We start from the raw sequence: 20,493 nt of genomic DNA on the forward strand, positions 1-20,493 counted from the left end.
ACACATTAAAATCATCTGAATTTACATTGTTAGCAGTGAAGTATTGAGAACAGAATATTTTTTAGAATATCATTTTTGTAAATGAAATCTGAACAACAAAAGCTACAAAACATCAGGGAAAACAAAATAAAGAAACTAAGTATATTGTGTTCAGAAGTTGGAAGAATATTGTAACAATGTTAATCCTTTCCAACTTGTTTCACAGATCCCAACAATCCCAGGATATATTCATCAACAAAAAGAAATATGCTATTAAGCCACAAAAAGACATGAGGGGGCTGGGGGCTGTGTCTCAGTGGTAGAACACTTGCCTAGCATGCGTGAGGCACTGGGTTCAATCCCCAGTACCACATACAAATAAACAAATAAATAAAGGTATTGTGTCTATCTACAACTAAAAAAAAAAAAAAAAATTAAAGAAAGAAAACAGACCTGGAGGGACTGTAAATGCCACTGCTAGCTGAAAGCAGCCACTCTGAAACACTGTAGACACCATGATTCCATCTATGTGACATTTTGGAAAAGTCAAAACTATAGAAACAATAAAAAGATGGGTGGTTGCCAGGGGCTTGGGGGCTGGGGTGAGCAGGAGGTGCACAGAAGACTTCCAGGCAACGGTGGATACACATCATTGTGCCTCTGCCCAAACCCACAGGATGCACACCACCAAGGGTGAACACTTGTGTAAACTATGGACTCTGGGTGACATAGAGGGGCCCACGCAGTACTGCAACTATAACAGACAGACTTCTCTGGTAGGGGACAGTGATAAGGGGTATGTGGGAAATCTCTGTACCTTCCCCTCAACTAGACTGTGAACCTAAAACTACTCTGGGTGGGGGGTGGCAGGGAAGGGGGAAGGCAGGTCTTTGGTTGCCTGGCAGTAGTGCTGGGAAGTAGGTATGACGGAAAAATACATGGGGCCAAAAGAAAACATTTAAGGTGATGGGCATGTTGTTGATCTTGACTGCACACATCAATCAAAGCTTATCAAGCTGTACTTTAAATATGTGGGTTAATTGTATGTTAATGATATCTCAATAAAACTGTTTAAATGTATTTATTAAACTTCAGACTATATAATCAATATCCTGCATGGATATGTCAGTATATGGCTCAGCCCTTGAAATGATAATGAGAAACTATATTTCTGTATTTGTGTCATAATACATGACATGATTTTTTTTTTTTAAATTTCCTACCATATTCTTAACACTATACAGATTCTGTAGGAGTTTCAAAGTAAGCATGTAAGGCAGTGATTCCCCTCCTAGAACTGTCTTCTTAGGAAGAGACGATCTCAGGACACTTAGCATTCCCAGTGCATCTGAAAGTGAGCAGGAAGCACAGGACCCCACTGTGCACATGGCATGATGGGGTGGGGCAGGCTCCTTTCCTCTGGGCTATTGGGTCAGGAGAAGAAACTGAGAGATCAGGATGCAGTGTGACACAGCAGGTCTGACTGTGTTCTGAGAGCAGAGAGGGGTAAGAAGAAAGGGCCGAGGGAAGGCTCCTGGAGACTGCCCACTGAGCTGATGAGCCATCTTGAGCACCATGTCAGGTTCTGGGCAAGGCAGGCCCCACCTGGTGACAGGGGAAAAACACTCAGGGTAGAGGAAGCAGTGTGTTCAAGGGCAGAGTAAACACAGCAGCCACACTTTCTGCCCAACACAGTGAGGAGCATGCCTTTATTAGGAACAGCTCAGAATGTCTCTGGAATGGCAGGAGATACAGGCAGGGCTAGGTATAAAAGGGCACAGGTGCCCCTTAAGGAGGCTGGGTGTTGTCTGAATGGCAAAAAACCTTGCAGCATTTGGAGCAGGGGACCACAGGGCCATGCTTTCACTGTGTATGGGGTGGGTATGGCAGGGATGGGCTAGCCTTTTAACCATGAGCAGATGGAACAGAGAAGGGACAGAGGAGGCCTCCGGGGTAGGACTCTGCCTGCACTGCAAAAGCCACCTACGGTGTTCTTCCTGCCTGCTCCCTTTGTCCACTGTGTGCAGCACTGGAAGATGAATGAGAGAAAGTGACTTACACTGTTAGAAGTAGTTAAGGCCTTGGGATTTATGTATGTCGTGCATGGCCAGGGAACAGTGAAGAAAACCAGTATTTACTACTTAACACTCTTTCCTTCTAAATAATTTACTGAGGTCTAATTCACATAACACAGAATTAACCATTTTAAATAAATAATTCAAGGGCACTGGACACTCACATGTTGGACCACCACCATCTCTGCCCAGCCCCAGCACCCATGCATCACTCTGAGTGAAACCCTGCACCCATCAACACCTGCCTCTTGAACCACTCATGTGCTTTCTGTCTCCGTGAATTCTCCTATGCAGGACTTTTCATCTAAACAAAATCATACCCTGTGTGGCCTTTTGTGTCAGGCTTACTTCATTCAGCATAATGTTTTCAAGGCTCATCCATACTGTACCATGTATCAATCAGTAAGTCATCCCATCTTGTTGTTTTTAATTGTGGTAAAAGATACATAACACAAGGTTTAGCAGTTTAACCACTGTTAATTCACAGTTCAGTGGTATTAATGGTATTTACATTTTTGTACAACCTCATCATCATCCACTGCCAGAACCGGCAAGTCTGAAACTCTGAACCCATAAATGACGACTCCTCTCTTCTCCCTCCAGCACCTGGAAACTACCATCCTCCTTTCTCTGTGCACGAGATGAGTCAGGTGCCTCTTGTAAGTGGAATCCCACAGCCTTTGTCCTTGTGATGACTAGCTTGCTTCACTTAGAAATTATTCCTTCTTAGGGCTGAGTAACATTTCATTGTATGGGTAGGCCATGATTATCCACTCAGCTGATGATGGACATTTTAGCTATCTCCACATTTGGCTTTTGTTATAAGGGCTTTTTAAAATAATAAAATCTTAGTCAAACCAGTTTAGAACATGGAAATAAAGACAAGCAGTTAAAATCAGCATACTACAGTGACACAACCACATCCATGTTTATAGCATCTCAAGTCACAAAAGGTAAGCTATGGAATTAACCTAAGTGCTTGTGGTACAAATACACAATGGACTATTACTCAGCCATAAAGAAGAAGGAAATTATGGCATTTGCCGGTAAATGGATTGAACTGGAGACTGTCATGCTAAGCGAAATAAGCCAATCCCCAAAAAAAACAACCAAAGGCCAAATGTTCTCTCTGATATGTGGATGCTGACTCACAATAGGCCAGGGTGGAGGGAGGAAGAAGTGATTTACCAGATTAAACAGGGCAGAGTGAAGGAAGTAAGGGGGGATGGGAACAGGAAAAACAGTACAATGAATTGGATATTACTTTCCTATGTTCCTATCATGTACCACCACAAAAATGGGAAGTTATACTCCATATATATATATATATATATATGTCAAAATATATTCTACTGTCATGTATAACTAAGAAAGAACACATTTTAAAAATTTTTTAAATTGTTTCTGGGAGAAAAAAGAAGCAGGATAGAATCAGGACAACTGGAATGTCTTGGTTCATCTACTCTGAGAACACAGCCCACCTCAACAAGAAGCAGCACTCACATCACAAATGCTTACTGACCAATGCTGTGAAAGATAAAAAGATGCAAGAAACAGGGCCTTGTCCTTGAAGTAATGTAAAGATTCTTGCGAAACTCAGGAGGCATGATGCAAGGTTTAAAATACAAGAGTTTAAGCCACCTTCCCACACAATATAGATTTGACTGGCCTCAGAGAGTGCAGAAGACTGGACAGGTACAGAAAGGTCAAGGGAGAAGGCCACGAGAGCCCTCCAGCCAAAGCCTGGGAATGGAAAATGCATCTGTAGTCCTCAGAACAACCTTCATGATGACTACATGCTGCCAGGGTGCTCTGCTCACCTGAGAAGGTAGTTCAATTTAGCAGTCAGGTGAACTTGAAGACAAGCCAGAGCCAACCAAGGAAAACTCGAGTCAGAGTCCAAGAAAGAACTAATTTGCAAAAAAGTGAATGCCTTAGCCTTGCAATGTAGAAGGCAGCTGTCTATCCTCCTGGAGAAACTCTCCAGAAAGGGCCTCTGCGACACCTCCCAATCACACTTTCTCACTGTGGGAGAAATTAAATTGCAAAACTAAATACTTTCTTAGTTCTTCTGGTTTGGCTTAGTGTCTTCTTACTCCACCCTTCTCAAAAAAAAAAAAAAAAAAAGAAAGAAAAAGGAAAGAAAGGAAGGAAGGGAGGGAGGAGGGAGGGAGGGAGGGAGGGAGGAAGGGAGGACACCTGCTTAGAATCCACGACACTCCTTTCAAGGATGAACTATTAAGAGAAAGTCACATACAGCTCTCTGCTTTCAACACTATCAAACTCTTCACTTTTCCAAACTAGGTTTCATCTTCCCCCCATAAACATGGGGGGAAGATGAAACCTAGTACTGCTACTGAATATCACTGCAAGATGGCAGAGGAGCCTGCCAAAACTCTTAAGGTTCTGATTTGGCCTTTTGGATAGAAGTGTTCCAAAGACTGAATTCAGAGACAAGCACAACAGGCTCTGATTTAGAAAGGACCAGTACGGGATGGCAGTGGAACCCTGTTTGGAGCAGAGCTGGGCTCCTCTGCCTAGCTTAGGGGTGGGTGGTAAGTTGAAGGTTTGGAAGTGGGAACAAGTGATGTGTTGTAGTAGGTGCACAGCAGCAAAGCTAGAGGAGAAGGAGAAAAGAAGGCCTTGGTGCTCAGAAATAAAGAAGTGGTGGGGGAGGGCCAAGGTTACAAACAGCATCAAAATGGCGATATTACCAAAAGTTCTCTATAGGTTTAATGCAATGCCAATCAAAATCCCAACGGCATTTCTTGTAGAAATAGAGAAAGCAATCATGAAATTCATATGGAAAAATAAAAGACCCAGAATAGCAAAAACAATGCTGAGCAGGAAGTGTGAATCAGGCGGTATAGCGATACCAGACTTCAAACTATACTACAGAGCAATAGTAACAAAAACAGCATGGTACTGGTACCAAAACAGGCGGGTGGACCAATGGTACAGAATAGAGGACACAGAAACCAATCCACAAAACTACAACTATCTTATATTTGATAAAGGGGCTAAAAGCATGCAATGGAGGAAGGATAGCATCTTCAACAAATGGTGCTGGGAAAACTGGAAATCCATTTGCATCAAAATGAAACTGAATCCCTTTCTCTCGCCATGCACAAAAGTTAACTCAAAATGGATCAAGGAGCTTGATATCAAATCAGAGACACGGGGTCTGATAGAAAAAGTTGGCTTTGATCTACATACTGTGGGGTCGGGCTCCAAATTCCTCAATAGGACACCCATAGCACAAGAGTTAATAACTAGAATCAACAAATGGGACTTACTCAAACTAAAAAGTTTTTTCTCAGCAAAAGAAACAATAAGAGAGGTAAATAGGGAGCCTACATCCTGGGAACAAATCTTTACTCCTCACACTTCAGATAGAGCCCTAATATCCAGAGAATACAAAGAACTCAAAAAATTAGACAATAAGATAACAAATAACCCAATCAACAAATGGGCCAAGGACCTGAACAGACACTTCTCAGAGGAGGACATACAATCAATCAACAAGTACATGAAAAAATGCTCACCATCGCTAGCAGTCAGAGAAATGCAAATCAAAACCACCCTAAGATACCATCTCACTCCAGTAAGATTGGCAGCCATTATGAAGTCAAACAACAACAAGTGCTGGCGAGGATGTGGGGAAAAGGGTACACTTGTTCATTGTTGGTGAGACTGCAAATTGGTGCAGCCAATTTGGAAAGCAGTATGGAGATTTCTTGGAAAGCTGGGAATGGAACCACCATTTGACCCAGCTATTCCCCTTCTCGGTCTATTCCCTAAAGACCTAAAAAGAGCATGCTACAGGGACACTGCTACATCCATGTTCATAGCAGCACAATTCACAATAGCAAGACTGTGGAACCAACCTAGATGCCCTTTTCAATAGATGAATGGATAAAAAAAACTGTGGCAGTTATACACAATGGAGTATTACTCTGCATTAAAAAATGACAAAATCATAGAATTTGGAGGGAAATGGATGGCATTAGAGCAGATTATGCTAAGTGAAGCCAGCCAATCCCTAAAAAACAAATGCCAAATGTCTTCTTTGATATAAGGGGAGTAACTAAGAGCAGAGTAGGGACGAAGAGCATGAGAAGAAGATTAACATTAAACAGGGATGAGAGGTGGGAGGGAAAGGGAGAGAGAAGGGAAATTGCATGGAAATGGAAGGAGACCCTCAGGGTTATACAAAATTACATACAAGAGGAAGTGAGGGGAAAGGGAAAAATAATACAAGGGGGAGAAATGAATTACAGTAGAGGGGGTAGAGAGAGAAGAGGGAGGGGAGGGGAGGGGGATAGTAGAGGATAGGAAAGGCAGCAGAATACAACAGACACTAGTATGGCAATATGGAAATCAATGGAAGTATAACTGATGTGATTCTGCAATCTGTATACGGGGTAAAAATGGGATTTCATAACCCACTTGAATCAAAGTGTGAAATATGATATATCAAGAACTATGTAATGTTTTGAACAACCAACAATAAAAAAATTTTTTTTAAATGCAAAAAAAAAAAATAAAATCAGAATACACAAGAGTAGACAATTAGGAGGTCACCAGTAACCTACACATAGAGATAGTCACATGTTTGGGTTTGAAATTCAGTTTCAGATGACTGAGTTCTGATAGAGGAAATTATTTCAAAATTTCTTCTTCTTTTAACTCCCACTGGGCAGCCCACAAAGTCAAGAGCCATCAAAGGGAACAAGAATGCCAATAAAAGAATCAGAAACAAAGTCACATCCAGGTGAGAGTTGAAATTTCCTGCAGAGAACACACTCACACCCACATTTACAAGATAATATTTGAAAAGCTATAAACCAAAATGGTTTCTGGAAACTAGGGACTAGGATTCAGACTGGTGGTCTGAAGCCATTCTAGCCTGAACCCTCATTGTAACTGTCTAGTTTTAACTAATACTTTAACTGTAACATTTTTAAAATTACCTCTTCAGGTTCCTTCTAGCTAAATGATCTGGGATTATTTTCATATAAAATTTATTTTATTTTATAGCAAACTAAGGTATCTGAGTATCAACAGATGGCTAAGTCTAGATTCATCTGAACAATGTGTCATTTTCTCAGACCATTTTTCATCTCCCTAAATCAGTGTAGTATCAAAAACACAATAAGGAGACACAGGGAACATGAATTTCCAGGTAGTTATCATTAGTTGCCCCCTTAGACATTTGACACAAAATATTTCTTTAAATTTTTTTTAGTTGTTGATGGACCTTTATTTTTATTTACTTCTTTATATGTGGTGCTGGGAATTGAACGCAGTGCCTCACACGTACAAGGCAAGCACTCTACCACTGAACTACAACTCAGCCCCGTAAACAAAATACTTCTAAGAATTCTTTATTCTTAAAAATCCTAACTATATATACAAATTTATAGTTTGCTATAAAAACATTAATAATCAAAAGTTAATTAATTCCACTCACTCATTATTTTCTATAATATATCTGAATATAACTAAGTCATTCAATATTTTTTGCTGAGAAACTTTCAATATGGGTCTTGAAATTACTTTTATATCAATATCATAATTTGCCCTTGCTAAGCATCTGTAAAAGGATCATTTATTTCCATTTTACAGAGAGAAATGAAGAGGTATATCTGAGGGCAAATATTAGTAACATATTAAAAAAAACTCATATAAAGCCTTCTCCAAAAAAGACCACTTTTTAACAAGAGCCCTTCATCAGAGAATAAGAGAGTAACCCACTGTGTCTCCTTTATGGGTGACAGACTGCATGGACCTGGATGAGAAACATGTAGAAATACTAAAAATAAATTCAACTTCATTTGAAATTATATTTTTATTAAAATGCCAAAAAACACTTTTTTAAAAAATCTGTATTATGGACTTTGCATATCTTATGCAAGAAAGACCATCTAGAATAAAGATAAAATTAAAATATTTCTGAAGCAAAAATTAGCAAAAGCATTTCAAATACTGTTATCTGCATTTGAGAAAAATTTCTCCATCATTAGAAATTTCAAAATGAAGAGCAATGAAAAGATGTCAACCTTTCATGGTTTTCTTGATTAAGCAAAATGAAGAGCATGACAGCAATCATACGAAATCTATTCTTAAGGAATTCACTGCAACATCTAAACTTGAAATAGTTATAGAGAAGTTGAGACATCTCTAGATGACCAATTTGATCCTGTTCTGTTTGTACCCCGTTTGCAACCATCTCCTCTTACCACTTGGAGAGTTCATTAAAGCAAACAGTAAACCCTTTACTACAGGTAACAGACATCAAATGACCCCACAAACCCAATTTGGATTCTTCAAAACTGAAGTCTAAATGTTCAACAAAATAATGTTTTGGAACACTGGCATGGCTCAAAACTTTAGAAGGGCTTTAAAGGGTTCAAACACAAAATTTTAAGAAGAGTCTTTGTACTTCCTATGGGCAATAAAACTATCATTATGTTTGACTGAAGTACCTGGTCAAAACTTTCCTTTTTACCTGGTCAAAACATTCCTTGCCACTTAATTCTTTGTAGCATGTGACATCCTTATTAAATTTATTGGTGACTTTATCTAAACAGTACAAAATTTTCTTCATTCAAATATTAACACGCTTTAAATGTTAAAAGGAATTCTTTAATAAATGTATTATTTCACATTATGAACTTAAAGCTTTAATTTATAATGCCTATAATAAAACAATAATAGAATTCAGCAATTTTTTCAAAAGAGAAAAACACCCACAGAACAAATTAATTTGGCAAAAATATCGCCAAATTAATCTTACTAGGTTTGATGTATTTTCAATTTCCAATTAAAATTACAGTCTTCACTAGAAAATTATTGGAATAAGAGGGAAAATGCACGATTCAGTTAAATTATGATTCTCCTTGTTACTGTCTCTCTTATGTCACCTAAGTGATGAGACACTGCTGGCTGATCCTGCACGAGCAAATGAGACCACGTAAGGTCAGATTTCCTTGTGAGAGGCGAGGAGAAAAGAGTGGAAAATTTCACAGCTTGGAATTTGATTGTTAAGTATGTTCTCTATTCTAGTCTTATAAGCTTTTCAGCTAGTAAATTGAAATCCTGCTATACACTAGGATAATATTCATGACAATTCTCTATATTTTACCTTCTTAAAATCAAAGACTCAATTCTAAAGAGTTAATAGAGGAATTACAAAGTAACTCTCTAGTTTGCATTTCCCATAATACTAAAATAAAGCTTTATCTTTTAGTCTAGAAATTTGCTTTAACACTGTGAAAAGCCTCTGTGCATCTGTTTAGCGTATCTACTCCTTTTCATCTGTGCAGTGCCACTGGGCATAGCCTGCACTGCCGAGCAGGCTGACACCTTGCAAAGCGCCACATGACTCACTGTACCCTAATGCACTCCATTAATCCTGTTTGGACAGCTGGGCCCCGGCATTTGTTAGCTGCATCTTAATTGTTCCATCTTTCTTTTCTCCTTTTTATTTATCTCTATGGAAAACTACTCAGGAATTTAATTTGTCAGGCCTCAAAAAGTGAATTTTGCCCTGCTTTTTTTTCTTTGTATTAAAACTATATTCAGTCTGTAATTTTCTTCATAAAATCAGTATCTATTAATAATCAGCAACTAATCTTAAGTAACAGAGCACAGTACATACGCTTTCTAAATGTTTAAATGGCAGGGTGGCTGTCATATCACCAAAATTATTTGATGGGCTAAGTAAATGGGTTTCCAGTGGTCCCTTTACATGTCCACTTTACACTTTCTATTAAAAAAATGAAGTCTTCATAAAAATTATGAAGATAACTACAAAGCCCCCACTTTCATGCACAGCCTGCACTGCTGATGGCCGTTAGCCTTGAATCAATAATGGAGGCAACATGACAGCTAAAGCAGAAGTAACCCAGAGGCATACAGTTGTTGCAGAGCGTGTTGCTGAAGTTACTGATGTTTCTATAATCATTAGTTTCCTAAGTTAAAACCTGAATCTAGAAAATTATACAAAACGGTCCAATAGAAAGTTTTGTTTGAAATAATACCTAGGTAAGAACTGAACCTCTATAATTAATATTTTATATAGAAGGTCAAATGACCTTTCAGTGACAAAGTAGAAATCTGTTTTACTTTTAAAAGATGATCAGAAACCTCTGTATAATGACAAACTAAGGAAATGATCTGATTGACAGACAAAGAGAGACTGAGGACCAAGGACGTCCTTGGAACAAGCATATGCTCCCAGAAACTGTATCATGCATATTTTTCAACTCTACTTTCATGAATACAAAGCAGCTTAAAATGAGTTTACAATTTTCCAGTTTTTTAAACTACATACTAAATTTTACATTCAAAAAAAGACATTAGTTTAATATTTTCTAGATGTAAATGTTTTTTTAAAGACAGTTTCCTCACTGGAAGATGCAAAAGCTGTGAATGTGGTGGGGGCTGGGAAGGGGGGGGAGTCTATTGTTTGGAGAAGAAACACTTTAAATTTTTTTTTTTTTAATGGTTTTTATTTGATGAAAGTATTTGTCTTGGTATGGCCAAGTACAGAACTAAAGGTATAACAATGTAGGAAGAAACATTATATTTTAAAGGTGATCTTTTTGAAAGAGTTGAAAAAATAAAAGTTAAAAAGGTTTAGTAACAGTATCTTTAAGAAAAAAGGTTTTAAATGAACATTTCTCATTTAAACTCACCCAGAGTTCTTGACATCACAGGTAGAGCAGAGCTCAAGACTAAGATTGATACACAATTACCAATGATCTGTGAGGAGAAATCAGAAAGAATACTGGGCAACTGGACAGCAGGATGACAGTAAACCACCAACCCTGTGGATCACTGCCGCACTCAGCCAGCTTCTGAGTGATGCTAACTGCTCACTACAGAATTGCGAGAATAAAACTTCTTCTACTTAGAGTTATAACTGTGAATTCTATAAAATATTCACAGTACCTGGCACACACACACACAGTCATGGAACACTTATGTCACTTTTCACTTAGACAATATACTTCACATTATTGGTATGATTGCCAATTTCAAAAAGCTTTGCTTGTCAAATAAAAAAGAATATATTTGATTCTTCTTACTATATTTTTAAAACCAGACTACTGTTCAAGTTCTCTTATATAAGATCTACTTCTCTTTAAGATCTAATTTTAAAAGTGTCTGCTATTAAACATCTGAACTTAGTCACTCGTTTTCAAGGTGTCCTAGGTTATTTGTTCACATTTAATAAGAGGAGCGAAATGTTTATTAATACTTACGATCATTTAAACTAGATACTAGATTTTAAAAAAACCTCAACTACTGACTTTAAAGAAGCTGTAACACTATATATGTGTGTAAATGTGTGTGTGTGTGTAATATATCTTCTCCTTTTTAAATAAGTTAAAAATAAGAAACATACGATGGAAGAAAAAAGTAAGCCAGCAACTCTTATTAGTCATTCTTTGTCAGCCTGTGGGAACATTTTCCAGAGATTCAATCACTATATAAGATAACAGCCTTTATTATGAAGGCAATGACATATTGTACAAAGTCAAATTAACCTCAGACTACAAAATGTTTCTGAATAAAACTCTTCTGATTTACTTTAATTATTCAAATTTGAGATACTTTGTCTCTACTACTTGTAGCAACTAAGTTCTTCAGATTTCAGACAAGCTCCCAGAAGTAGAGTTAGTACAATCAAAGTTACTCATTAGCAATACGTTTTCTTTATAGGCAAAAGAGTCCTTTCAGGACCCTTCTATAGCAGTGAACAAGCTCTGCAGTTCTGTGCATTTACAAGTGAATGGACCCCATCCAAATCAAACAGAGCTCATCCTTTTCCCACTCACTCAGCATTCTGAAAATCTTCCCGCTTGTGTTTACGTAGCTTGCAAACCAACACCTATCACAGCAGATGAACCATTCGGAGCAATTACTAAATAAAACAATCCATTTGTCTTGTAAGGCAAAAGAGGGCCACAGTTGCCTCAGACTTTACCTTACCTTTGTCATAGTTGTGTCATCCTTCCTGGGTGTAAAGTTTCCAAAAAATCGGAGACTATAGAAACCAACAACAGAAGACACCATAAGATAGCTGTGAGAATCAAGGAAAACTCTTCAGAAGAATGTGAGTTTCCATGAGTTCTCAGCAACCTTCCAAAGGTCTTAAGGCCCACAGCAAAAACAAAACAAAACAAAACACCACTTTGAGTGCTTGGGGAAGACTGACCTGTTTTCTCTTCCAGACAAGTGTCTTAGTAAATTACCACTGTCCCAGAAACTAGACAGAAAACTTGTTAACAGACAGAAAATTCAGTTAAAGAAAGGATACAAAATCAAAATGATTTCAAGTGCAGCTCCCACAAAACCAAATGTAGAGAGAGAGGCATTTCCTATTCCAGGCCCCTGGAGGAGAAAAAAAAAAATTTCAGAATCCTCTGACACCACTATATTTAGTTTTCCTAAAATCGTTGTTTCACAAACATTAGATAGTTGAAACTAAGACTGTTTAATACCTTGAAATAACATGTAGGCTTTCAAAGGCCAATGAAACATGACATCAGACTGAATTCATCAACAAATTCAGCTACCATGTTAACAACTTTAACAACCTCAAAACAAAAAAATCTGATTTACCTCAAATGTAATTTAATGTACTTGCCAAAATGATATTATACTTACTGTTAAAAAGTGTAGCAATTTGCTCCTTGAGAAAATAGACCTTAAATATTCTTGGGATAAATGTTTTACAAATAGAATGTTACAATAGGGATAGAAAATATACTCATCTGAAGGCTGAGGCAACATACAGAATTACACAAATTAATTATGTCAGAGTTAAGCTAAGCTTAGAAAGAAAGTGGATGCCTATCCTATTTCCCTCCCCCAAATCTTCCTTAGAAACTCAGAGTTACAAAAAATATAACTTAACACAGATTGTTAAAAAGTAATGCATCATTTTTCCCCTAAAAGTCACATCTATTTCAAAACTTAGAACTTAAAAAAAAAAAAAAATCAAACCAGACAAAATATATTAATTTAATGAGCCCTGACAGGCAAAATATAATTCCCTAGTAAAGTGTAAACAATATTTTCAAATCTTACAACTAAATATTAAAGGAATGATCTGCATATGAATTACTGTTCTACTAGTCAGCTTATATAACACCACCAGAGATAAGGATGTGTAGTCAGACTAATAAAAAATAAATCAATAAATATTATCATACACATTATATATCCACTCAATTTTGCCAACAAATGTAAGAGTAGCTATGAAAATCTCAGATATAAACAAAGGGAAAGGAATTTATCAATTTCTTGCCAATATTTTGAAGACAAAAAGAATGATGTCAATAGAAAATGATTGGATTTAGTACATGCTACCCCAAAACCTGACACCTCGGTATTTGAGAAGACCTACAAAGATCATTCTCTGACCTCCCAAAGTTCTCTGAAGCAGACCATGGGACCCTTATTGTGGGGAGGGACAAAGGGAGGACCCTAGGTTTTCTCTAAACCCAGATACCAGGAGAATTCCCCTCTCTGAAGACAAAGGACACACCAAGTAAACCATACCCTCTTAGGGCCACCACTCCACTGACCAATCTGCTTCAAACCTCAGAATAAAGACACAGGGTTCCCTGTTTCTCTGAGTCTTCACTTCTGAAGGCTCCTGTGTCACGTAAAACTTATGTTAAATAAATATGTTCACTTTTCTCTCATTGATCTCTTTTGATATAGAGACCTCTCATGAACCGTATGCTGGGTGAGGAAAAGACACTTTACTCCCCTGCAAATCCATGTTGACTAAAATGGAAAATATTTTTGGAATACTCTATTTTAAGAGAAAGCTATAGCAGGATTAAGATGAACTAATTTATCTGTACAATCATACAAGAAGCCCTTAAAGGTACATGTCACTCTCTAATATCCACTCAGGGGGTAGTATAAAAATGTGCCACAGAGCTTGGGACTTACTTTGTCTTGATGGCATATTAAAATGGATTAAAGAGTCAACAGGCAGTCAATACAGGAATGACTTCCTGGTCAACCCATGGTTTGAGAGATACAAAGACAAGGCTAAAATGGAGAAGGAGTACCATCTTGTTTATTGTGCAGAATGAGGCACCTGGGAAGTCGGTAGGTTTGCACAACTAAGTATGGCGATGGCAGTGGCAGATGGCACAAGGTCCCAAGCAGGCTGGTGGTTGAGTGAATCAAGAAAATGGCTAAAGAAATCGGTCTTTGAAAGAACAGGGGATCTTTTTCTGAAACTGAAGGGAAGGAATTAAGACAGACACTGGCTTGTTCCTATGAGAGACAAAGATATGTCATCTGGGTCAGAGAGGGATCAGTGATATCATGAATCTGGCTATGGGGAATGCAAAAGCTGATGACTTGGGAAAAATAAAATAAAATTTCAAAATTTAAATGCCACTTTAAGGATTCAAACTTTTGTAGTAATATATAAAAAAAGAATAGCAAATATGAATACGTCAGGATAACTATAGTACATATGAATAATATATTCAAATAGGTTCATCAATACAATTAAATAACATCATCGATTTTTAAATCAGGAAAAAAGTTAATTCATGAAAAGAAATACTTTTATCCAGTAACTGTATATTTTGTTATAGTTTCAAAAATGTAATGATACAGTTAAAGTATAAGTCCCTATAGCTGTATATTTAGATCTTTGAAAAATCCAGTGAGTGGACAGGGGATGCAGCTCAGTGGCAGAGTGCTTGCCTAGCATGCCTGAGGCCCTGGGTTAAAAAAAAAAAAAATCCAATGAGTCTAACAGGTATACTCTTTATACATCACTATTTTAGAGCATGCATTTTCTTAAAGAATCGTCAATAGGAATTTCAGTAAAACCAAGTTTAACTCTCATACCGGAGTTTAAAGAGAACTCTGCAACCTGAAAAAAAGGACAACTCGAAGTAAAAAAAAAAAAAAAAATTAGAGAAATCAATATTTATAAAAACACTGTTTGAAAACTCTTTCCATAAAGAAAGTCATACAACTTGACCTCACAGAAAGGCAAATGTTTTCATTCACTTACTGAAAACACTCAGGTCTATACACAGAACACATTTGCAAAAGAGAGGAAAGCACTTTACTGTACCCTTGCTCCCTTCGGCATTGCTGTTTCATCAACCAGCAGGCAGAGAATATTACAGGCCACCAGTAGGACCGAGATAGCCTGCAACACAAAGATTGGGCTGGGTCAGCTCTTGGTTCCAACATGCAGATGATAAGTCTACAGGACCAAATGCATGCTCCAGAACAGAGGGAAAGCAGCCAAGACCAAATTCCACAAACAAAGCAGATGACGTATAAATGCTCCAGGGTAAATTCTTTAAAATTCTGCAAATTATTATGATTTCAAAGCTTATGACAAAAGATAATGAGATAGACCATTCACTAAGTAGTCTCACCAATTGGAAACCCACAACTCTACAGATCTCAGACATGTAAAGTATCAACAGAATTAATTTCACAATGTAATTTTCATATCCTTTCAGCAAGTTTAAACTAGGGTTTCTACAACATCTTGTTTTCTCAAATGAGACAAAAGTCTGAATTTCCTCAGGAAACAGACAATTGAGGACTTTTTCTAATTGGCATTAGCTTCCATCTTTGCTCTAACAAAGGTATAAACACATTTTAATCTTGTTCAATAGAAAATCTTGTTCACTAGAAACCATTAGGCTGAAAGCTACAATACTCAAAGGCTAAAGTAAATAAAATATAATATGCTTTATGAAGAATGCAAATAAATTCTTACTGTCTCAATAAGAAGTAAAATCATAACAGCGGGATACACCAGATTTCTTTCCCATGCTGAAGCCTTTTTTCGCCTCTCTATTAAAAGGAAAAAACAAGACAAAAATTTCAGAAATTTCTAAAAATTATCTCCAGATTTATATTTTCATCCCATCATGATATTAGCAGTATACATTATTTTTTCCCATTTTGAAAAGCATAAATTACTTTCAATTTTCCTTCATAAATTACAAAAATCAGAGTTTTAACATCAGTTTGTGCCAGGTGCAGTGGCGTACACATATAATCCCAAAGGCTAGGGAAGCTGAGGCAGGAGGATCCCAAATTCAAAGCCAGCCTCAGCAAAAGTGAGGCGCTAAGCAACTCAGTGAGACCCTGTCTCTAAATAAAATAAAAACAGAGCTGGATATGTAGTCCAGTGGTTAAGTGCCCCTTAGGTCAATCCCTGGTACAAAAAAAAAAAAAAAAAAAAAAGAATCAGTTCACTATGTTAAACAGCTCAATTCTGGGAGGCCTAAATTTTATCCCTGTAAAGACAATTCCATTTTTATGTAAACATACTGTAAATATACAGCTTACTTTGAAAAACAGAAAGCTTTGTATTTGGTATAGATATACATACTGACATAGACATACCCTTGAATGAGTACAATAACATACATGAACTTTCCTCTAGCCTCAGGGACACTCCCAGCTTTCTGAAAGCTAGAAGTAGACATCCATGGCTAGATACCAAGGACACCATGGACTATACCAGTCCCCCTGCCAAGAATACCCGGACAAAGGAAATTCCACTTTTAAAGCATCTGCATTAAGACACCAGAAAGCTACCCAGATAGGAGAATTAGGAGCCAATATTCTCTGAATTGTGTGCAGGTGAGCCCCCTATGTACACCACTTTATCCCAAAGGTGTTTTCCAATAAGCAGCTGGCATGGACCCATGAGACTCAGAGATCAAGCAGAAATCAGTAGTCAGAAGACAACGAAGTTAAAGCAAAACTCTCAGAAAACTCAACAGGGCCAGGGAGACAAACCCTGGAGTTTGGGGCTACCAGGGCAGCCAGAATTTGAGATGCCACCATTATAGAGAGAAAGGAAGGGCAAAGAAGAGAACCTGACATGCAGACCCACTCTCCCAGAAAAGCCTCCATAGCCAAGAGACTATGGAGAGCAGAAGGATGCAGCCCTGGCTGGAAGCCCAGCAAAGCTCTGCTGGCTCAAGTTTCTTGAGAAGCAAGCTAGAGTTCATTAAAAAAGCCTGATCAAAATAGCCAGGTTTTCAGTGAGGACCAATGAAATGCCATAACCCAGGATCAAGGTCACGCTGGAAACAGACCAGCCCAGAAGGACTAAGTTGTTATGTCTCACTCTACTGCCCACCAGAGGCCAAAGTGAAACTACTCAGAAAGAAGAAAACAGCATTCAATTTCTATGATTCTGTTAGAAAAGTCTAGCTTTGAGTCAAACATGTCTAGAAGGCAGGATAAAGAGGAAGACAGACCCTCAGTTGGTCCACTTATGGACTTACCAGAAAGAGGCCTGAAATGATTGATAGGTTCAATAAGGTAAGTGACAAAATGGAAAATTTCACAAGTAAGTCTGAACCAATAAAAATAATCAAACATGAATCTAGAACTAGAAAAAAACTATAACAAAAATTAAGAGTGCAACAGATAGTTTGGAATAGTCATGGCATAGCTGAAAAGATGGTGAAATAGAAAACAAGACTTGCAGAAAGTATCACAGTTGAAACATGGAAATGAAAAAGGAGGGACATATGGACAAGAATAAGAGTGAAAATGTCTGCCATGTACATAACTGAGAGAATGAGGCAGAAACAGTGTTTGGTGAGATGATGACCAATAATTCTCCCAAGTGGGTGAAGGACATCAAGCCACAGTCATGAAGGCACAGAGATCTTAAGAACCATAATCAAGAAACCAAAAAAATGCATATACATGAAACAAACAAACAAAAATCTGAGCACATCAATGTAAAACAGCTAAACAAAGACAAAAAGGAAATATTTAAAGCCCTTCGAAAACCAACAATATGACTTTAAACCAGAAACCAGAAGACACTGGGATGACATCTCCACAATGCGGAAAAGTAACAAATAAGAATTCTCCATTCTGTTAAAAAATGCCCTACAAAGTGAATGTTTCCAGACAAACAGAAACTGAAAGAATCACTGCAGGACACATGTACTAAGTGAAATTCCAAAGAGTGTTTCTAAGCAGAAGCTAGAAGGGCCCTGCAATCACAGAATGGAACACGTGATGAGAACACCAATGGAACACCACGTCCATGCACTACATTGGTAAACATTTAAAAGTTCTACATTGTCAAGTGTTAGCAAGGATGGGGACAATAGGGAATCCTACTATGCCTAGTAGGAATGCAAAATAATGCAAATACTTAGGAAAGAACTTAGCATTTATCTACAAAAGTGAATATACTTAAGTACAATGTAATTCACTTCTAGAGTGTGTCCTGAAAAAAACATACACTAAAAGACACACACAAAAATGCTTAAACAACATTATTCTTAAAAGCAAAATACTGGAAACATATCCGAAATCCATCCACAGTAAAATGACTAAGATAACTTGAGGCAATATAACATTACTTACAGAAATTAAAATGAACATATCTGATTTTGAAAACCTAATTCTGGACTTTTGAGGATGGAATGACAGGGCACAGATTTGCCATCCAGCCTGAAAGAATTAAGAACCAGAAAGAATCCATATTTGAGGGCTGGGGATGTGGCTCAAGCGGTAGCGCACTCGCCTGGCACACGTGCGGCCCGGGTTTGATCCTCAGCACCACATACCAACAAAGATGTTGTGTCCGCCGAGAACTAAAAAATAAATATTAAAAATAATTCTCTCTCTCACTCTCTCTCCTCTCTCACTCTCTCTTAAAAAAAAAAAAAAAAAAAAAAAAAAAGAACCCATATTTGAAATAACAGTTTTCAAGACAGTAGACTTCTTATTGGGGCAGGACAGTGATCCCTGAAGATGGGAAACAAAGAGTATAAGTCTGTTTGACCAACCTTCTTGTGAGTCCCCAGACCATGGCACAGGGAAGATGAACCCAAGGACAGATCTGCTCATTCCTGAGCAGAAGACCTGAGGGGACCAAACCTGCTGAAGCATACAGAGCACCGTCCCTGAGAGGAGACTGCAACTACAGGCAAAGAACGCCAAGGGCCTGCAAAGGGCTCAGTAATGATCAGATCAGACACGTCAGGAAACACTCCACACAAAAGTCGGAGGGAACAGAACTTGGCAATCAGCAAGGGCCAAGAACAGTGGCTGCCTAAGAGGCAGGGGACAATCAGCCCTGAATGTGGTAGAGCTCTCATCCGGCCTCATAAGGCTTCACACCAAGACATAGTAACATCACATGGTTTACAAGTGAATTCGCTGTTCTCCAAAACAAAACGCCTCACTTCTGGAAGTAACAAAAATGGCACCCAAGCCAGGCGAGGTGGTGCACAGCTGTAATCCCAGTGGCTTGGAAGGCCGAGGCAGGAGGATGGGGAGTTCAAGCCTCAACAAAAGCGAGGCATTAAGTAATGCAGTGAGACCCTGTCTCTAATAAAATACAAAACAGGACTGGGGGTGTGGCTCAGTGGTCAAGTGCCCCTGAGCTCAATCCCCAATATCCCCCAAAAAAATAGCACCCCCAAAATTTTCAAATCAAAAACTACCAAGCATGCAAAGAAGCACAAAATACTACCAATAATGAGGAAGAAAATCAATCCAAACTTTTCAAGAATCAACACAAATGTTAGACTTATCAAACAAAAACATTCCAAGTGATGTCATGATTATGTTCCTTATTTTCATAAAGGTGGAAGACAGAGATTGAAATGTTAATTAGAGGTGTGAAAGATACCAGACCCAAAGAGAACTTACAGAAATGAAAACTGCACTCTCTGATGCAAATTATAAATCCTAGTAACTGGGAATAGAAACACACATGGATCAGACATGCAGAAGGCAGGTCAGACCTGTAGAATAAAGATTAGTGAAAGGATAGTCAAAGACCATCAAAAATTAAACAAAAAGAAAAGAGATAAAAAAAGCACAGAAGCATCCTCAAGCTATGGGCTAATCTACACATAACTTGAGCTCCTGATAAAAGGGTAGGGAGATAAGGAAAAATATATTTGCAGAAGTTAACAGCCAACAATTCTCCAAATTAGATGAAAAGTATAAATTCCCAGATCTGAGAGACTCAATAAATCCAAAGAATACAGCACACTGAAAGGCTCATCATAAGCAGATTGCCCAAAATTAAAAGTTAAGGAGGTATCCAAATAGCAGATACATTAAAAGATAAATATGGCCTGGGGCTGGGGCTCAGTGGTAGAGCACTTGCCTACCATGCGTGAGGCACTGAGTTCAATCCTCAGCACCACATAAAAATAAAAGATATTGTGCCCACCTATAACTAAAAAATAAATATTAAAAGATAAGTATTACAGATTATTTATCATAAGTAATGTAAATGAGAAGACAGAAGAGTAACACCTTTGAGAATGAGCATCTTTGAAAGTTATTAGTAATATGCACACAAAAAAGTGAGTGAATATATAACTGCCCTCTTCCCAAACGAAAAGACAGTCTTTAC

At 37.9% G+C, this 20,493-nt stretch overlaps 1 protein-coding gene across 7 annotated transcripts in view; it reads right to left on the reverse strand.

Annotated features, from left to right (window-relative positions):
• Lmbr1 (limb development membrane protein 1) overlaps window positions 1-20,493 on the reverse strand; it is a 169,318-nt gene that overhangs the window by 25,931 nt on the left and 122,894 nt on the right. For 6 of the 7 annotated variants that reach the window (XM_078040916.1, XM_078040914.1, XM_078040913.1 and 3 more), the window contains 5 exons: window positions 15,850-15,926; window positions 15,187-15,264; window positions 12,385-12,458; window positions 12,057-12,147; window positions 10,757-10,823 (listed from right to left, as the gene is read on the reverse strand). In XM_078040916.1, the coding sequence (XP_077897042.1) occupies window positions 10,757-10,823; window positions 12,057-12,147; window positions 12,385-12,458; window positions 15,187-15,264; window positions 15,850-15,926 (387 nt within the window). The remainder of the gene's footprint in view (window positions 1-10,756; window positions 10,824-12,056; window positions 12,148-12,384; window positions 12,459-15,186; window positions 15,265-15,849; window positions 15,927-20,493) is intronic. The other variant, XM_078040917.1, reaches the window with a different exon arrangement.

Source organism: Ictidomys tridecemlineatus, chromosome 2 (genome assembly GCF_052094955.1).
Source record: "Ictidomys tridecemlineatus isolate mIctTri1 chromosome 2, mIctTri1.hap1, whole genome shotgun sequence".
NCBI lineage: Eukaryota > Metazoa > Chordata > Mammalia > Rodentia > Sciuridae > Ictidomys > Ictidomys tridecemlineatus.